The sequence below is a fragment of the Canis lupus genome, chromosome 21, assembly GCF_011100685.1.
Source record: "Canis lupus familiaris isolate Mischka breed German Shepherd chromosome 21, alternate assembly UU_Cfam_GSD_1.0, whole genome shotgun sequence".
In the NCBI taxonomy this organism is placed as follows: Eukaryota; Metazoa; Chordata; class Mammalia; order Carnivora; family Canidae; genus Canis; species Canis lupus.
Window position 1 is genome coordinate 27,909,416 of NC_049242.1, and position 4,796 is coordinate 27,914,211.

The window sequence follows — 4,796 nt, forward strand, 5'->3', positions numbered from 1 at the left end:
TATGGGTTGAACAGATCTTTTTTAACAATACTAAGAAGATTTTCACAAATTTAATACAATCATCAGTTTATATATATTTGGAGCCTGGACCAATGGCATCTCCCCCCCCCCCACCCCCCTGCTTTGAGGAGTTCAGAACTAATAGCCTAAAACCAATTCCAGGAACCCTGTTGGAAAAAATGTTGAAAAATTTTACAAGACACACAATCTATGGTTTTTACATATTTTACAAGACCAAAATAATAATAATTATCCTCCTGGATATATATTAATTCTAGATTTGGGAGTCAAGGTCCAGAATCAGGATATGGTCTCTCAGTGTCTGGTGATTCTGTTCCACTAATTCACTTAACACTAGAAAAGGAGTTAATCCAGATCTCAGAGCTTTGTAGCCCCCACTATCCCCCAAGGAGTTCCAAGACAGACAAAGTTCTCACTCTAGAGGCTGTGGCAACAGTATAAAAAAATCCTCCCACCAAAGCAAATGGAGCTCAGAAGGATGCTAAGGGAGATTTGCTAACTTCTCCAGGAGTCCCTGGCTGGCAAGTAATGCCTTAGAAGTATGGATTCTTATCTGTGGCCTGGTGAGCACAAGGGAGATTGGTAGATGATGATAGGATGCGTGGGGGCAGGGGACGGTAGGAAAACTTGCTGACTAAAGGGAGGGGATGAGAGGACTGACCGTAAGAATGTGTTGGCATAATCTCTCATGTGCACATGAGCAGCTACTGCTTTCATTTCTAATACATCCTTATACCATCTCTGCGCACAGACCTTAAATCTTTTAACGCCTCTGCCATTCTTTCTGTGCATAGAGCTCTTCATTGACCTGGAGCCTAATTACTCATCTATTAAGGTTCTTTCTTTCAATGTGTTCTGTCTCTTTGCTCACTGTTATCTCTCCTTCAATCCCTTCTAACCTAGTTTATTATTTATTTTAAAGATTATTCATTTTTTTATTCATGAGAGACAGACAGAGAGAGGCAGAGACATAGGCAGAGGGAGAAGTAGGCTCCATGCAGAGAGCCTGATGTAGGACTGGATCCTAGGACTCCTTGATCATGCCCTGAGCCACAGGCAGATGCTCAACCGCTGAGCCACTAGGCGTCCCCTAATCTAGTTTAAAGGTTGGATAAATGTCCTTATCCTGGGTGCATTTTTGACACAGAGGGAGAACAATAATGAAACTTACCTTAAGCTATTCAGAAATTATCTCTCACTAATTACAACCTAGTAAAATACACCAAAACACTTGCTATTTTCTCCCAACTAAAGGTAGTACTAATCCTCTTAGAATGGTTTGGTCTCCGGGTAGATAATGCTATTATGGATAGGGTAATCAGATATACTTTATTGTAAATGTTAGAAACCCTATCAAAATATTTGTATGCAGATAAAGTGAGGATCAGGATTTAGTCTGCTGACCCCTGATGTAAGGATTATCTGAAGGCCTGAGATAAGTTGGAACCACTTCCACTGTAGCTTTCTACTTTATTGTGTTCTTATCAATAGATTCATGAGTAATTGCAACTATACTTTTTGATGGCCCATCTTGAGTCATGCAAAACTTGCATGAATTCTGCTATGTAAGCATTTTAGTCTCATTTCACAGGTGAGGAAACATAGACCCAAAAAAGAGAAATAATTTAACCAAATTCACATGGCATAAAGACTCTGGCTTTAATTCCTAGTGTGTGCTTCTAAACATTATGCCATTTCTCATATACTACACTCTAAATTAGCTGAACCTCCAACACAGAAAAATAAATCTGATTATAGGATTCTACTTCATTCCCTTCCCAAATCCCCTGGGTTTAAAAGCCAATCCTTGCATTTAGTCATCCCTGTTTAAATTAGGGATAGTTTTCTATATAGTTCTTATTTCTTTCTTGAAATCTCTTCTATATCCTCCATCTAGTAATTTGCTTGGCTTGACTAATTATTGTAACTGTCTCCTTCCTGTACCTGTGATCAAACTCTTCTTTCTAGGATTTCTTAAGCAATTTGCCCAAGACTCAAACTGCAATGCACCCTTCCAACACACAGACATACACAGACACATGCTTCCATCCCCAGAAATACTATTCTAATACAGTTCGTCTGGCTAATGTAGTTTATAGCTCATTCCTGCTTTGCACAGGACTTAGAAATCTCACAGAAGACTGAGCAGAAGAACAATGGAAAGGCCCAGTTCTGTCTATAAGGGAGTTAAGTACATCAAAGGTGATATATCACAATAACACACTTTACCTCAGCCCTCCAAGTTCTTCCAAACTTCTCATGTTAATAAGGAAATACCCTCCTAGTGGTATGGATTAGATCTACTTTCCTGTTGGTGGTAATTTTCTGAAAATTAGTAATTCTTATTTGAACTGAGTACTTTTAAATGCCAGACCTTCTCTGTGTGTGTGCAGATATCTATCTATCTATCTATCTATCTATCTATCTATCTATCTATCTATCATCTATCTACTTACCATCTATCTATTATTATCTATCTATCAAGAGTATGTAAAAGGGAAAGCAAGAGCTCTGATACAATGTACTTGAGTTATTAAGGTGCATTTATTGTAACATCTTAGAGAAATGATTATTTCCAGGAGTGATGTGTATAAATTAACTCACTTTACCTGACAGTTTTGTGATAGTTTATAAACCTGAATATTATTATTTATGTGCCCACCTGTCAATCTGTGTTTCTTTCTGGACAGATATCAGCAGGAGAGCACTTAAGGGTCAAGGCTCTATTTACCTATAATCAGAACAGGAATGAAGAGGAATATGTATGTTCCATTTTAAGCAGACCCGGATTAAGAAGATTATCCTGAAATGACATTTTATATGACTTCTTTAATACAACTTCTTTAATAAAACCTTCTCTGATACTGGCACCAGCAAGAAAAGAGAGATCACAAGATGACTATGGAATGAAAAATGTTTTTGGGGACTTAAACAGTGAGAAGCCTACATAGATCGAAAATTGTCTTAGAAATTTCTGGTTTACCGCACTTGCAGGTTCTTTGAAGAGTGCATTATATGTGTTCAGCTCAGAAATGTGGTACATACAGAATTATAATGACTCTCATTATGTTTATGTTCCTATCTTGTACATAATGTATATAGTCATAAATCAAATAATTTTTCTATACCATAAAAATGATTTTCAGTAAAATATTTCATGTACCTAGGTAGCAAGGAAACAACTTTATCTTTACAATTATTTTGTTAATTGAAATGATTGAGTTGCTTAACTGTTTCAACCACTAAAACTAAGTTCCATCGAAAAAAGGAACCTTCTCTAACTTGTCTTTTGCAATCAGTCTTAGCACAGAACTTGGCACATATATACTAGATACTTAGTCAATCTTGGTTGAATAAAAATATTCAATTTAATTGAATGGCTATGATGCAGTACAAGTGGCTTCACTTTGCCACTCAATTTCATATATTTTCAAGTCTCTGTGATGGGTAGATAGAATAAGTGTTTCACTGAATTCTTCATTTTCTCTGTGTGCTAAGCAAGGATGAGTCTTATTCAGTGAATAAGAGATACTTATCTATAATATATTTCACTATAAAAAATATCCCAGAAAGATGACCTCACTTAATACTACCCTATTTCATCCCTACTCTTTCTTCCTTCTGGGGATTCCTGGGTTGGAATATATACATATCTGGATTGGTTTCCCTTTCTTTGCTGTGTACCTGACAGCTGTTCTTGGAAATATCATAATTCTTTCTGTGATTGACACTGAGAGCAGCCTCCACCAGCCCATGTTCTACTTCTTGGCCATTCTGTCATCTATCGATCTGGGCCTGTCAACATCCACCATCCCCAAGATGCTTGGCATCTTCTGGTTCAACCTGAGAGAAATCTCCTTTGAAGGATGCCTCATCCAGATGTTCTTCATCCACCTATACACTGGCATGGAGTCAGCTGTGCTTGTGGCTATGGCCTATGATCGCTATGTGGCCATCTGCAACCCTCTTCAGTACACATTGGTGCTGACAAACAGGGTGGTAGTCGTCATTGCATTGATAATCCTGCTGAGACCTTTGTCTTTTGCCATACCCTTTGTTCTACTCATCCTACGGTTACCATTTTGTGGACATCAAATTATTCCTCACACTTACTGTGAGCACATGGGCATTGCCCGCCTGTCTTGTGCCAGCATCAGGATCAACATCATCTACGGCTTATGTGCCATCTCTATTCTGGTGTTTGACATCATAGCTATTGTCATTTCTTATGTCCAGATTCTTCGTGCTGTCTTTCGACTGCCTTCCCACGATGCCCGGCTCAAAGCACTCAGCACCTGTGGCTCTCATGTATGTGTCATGCTGGCTTTCTACACTCCTGCATTTTTTTCATTTATGACCCACAGGTTTGGCCAGAATATACCACGCTATATCCACATCCTTTTGGCTAATTTCTACGTAGTCATTCCACCTGCCCTCAACCCTGTAATCTACGGTGTCAGAACAAAACAGATTAGAGAAAAGGTGCTGAAAGTCTTTTCCAAGAAAAATACATAACTCTTGTAAAGAATCAAATTTAAGAAGGGAACAGCACTAATTCTCTTTGTTCAGATTGGAAAGAGAACATTTGGAAGTTATGCAGTTCTGCCTCAGGAGAGGCCTGTCAGCCTCTTTTTCAAACCCAGAAATGAAAAGTGAGGCCCATGTCAATGCATGAATAAAAGTGTCTTACAATTTTCCATTGTTTGGAAATAATTCAGATTCCCCACTTGGAAGAAAATGAGCACTTCGTTCTACTTCCATCAGGACTGAACACA

General features: G+C 38.4%; 1 protein-coding gene across 1 annotated transcript; it reads left to right on the forward strand.

Moving 5' to 3' along the window:
• The first annotated feature begins 3,594 nt into the window (after window positions 1–3,594).
• Window positions 3,595–4,536, forward strand: OR52E1 (olfactory receptor family 52 subfamily E member 1). The gene is given in 1 exon segment (NM_001388843.1): window positions 3,595–4,536. A coding segment is annotated over 1 exon segment (942 nt).
• Window positions 4,537–4,796: the final 260 nt, after the last annotated feature.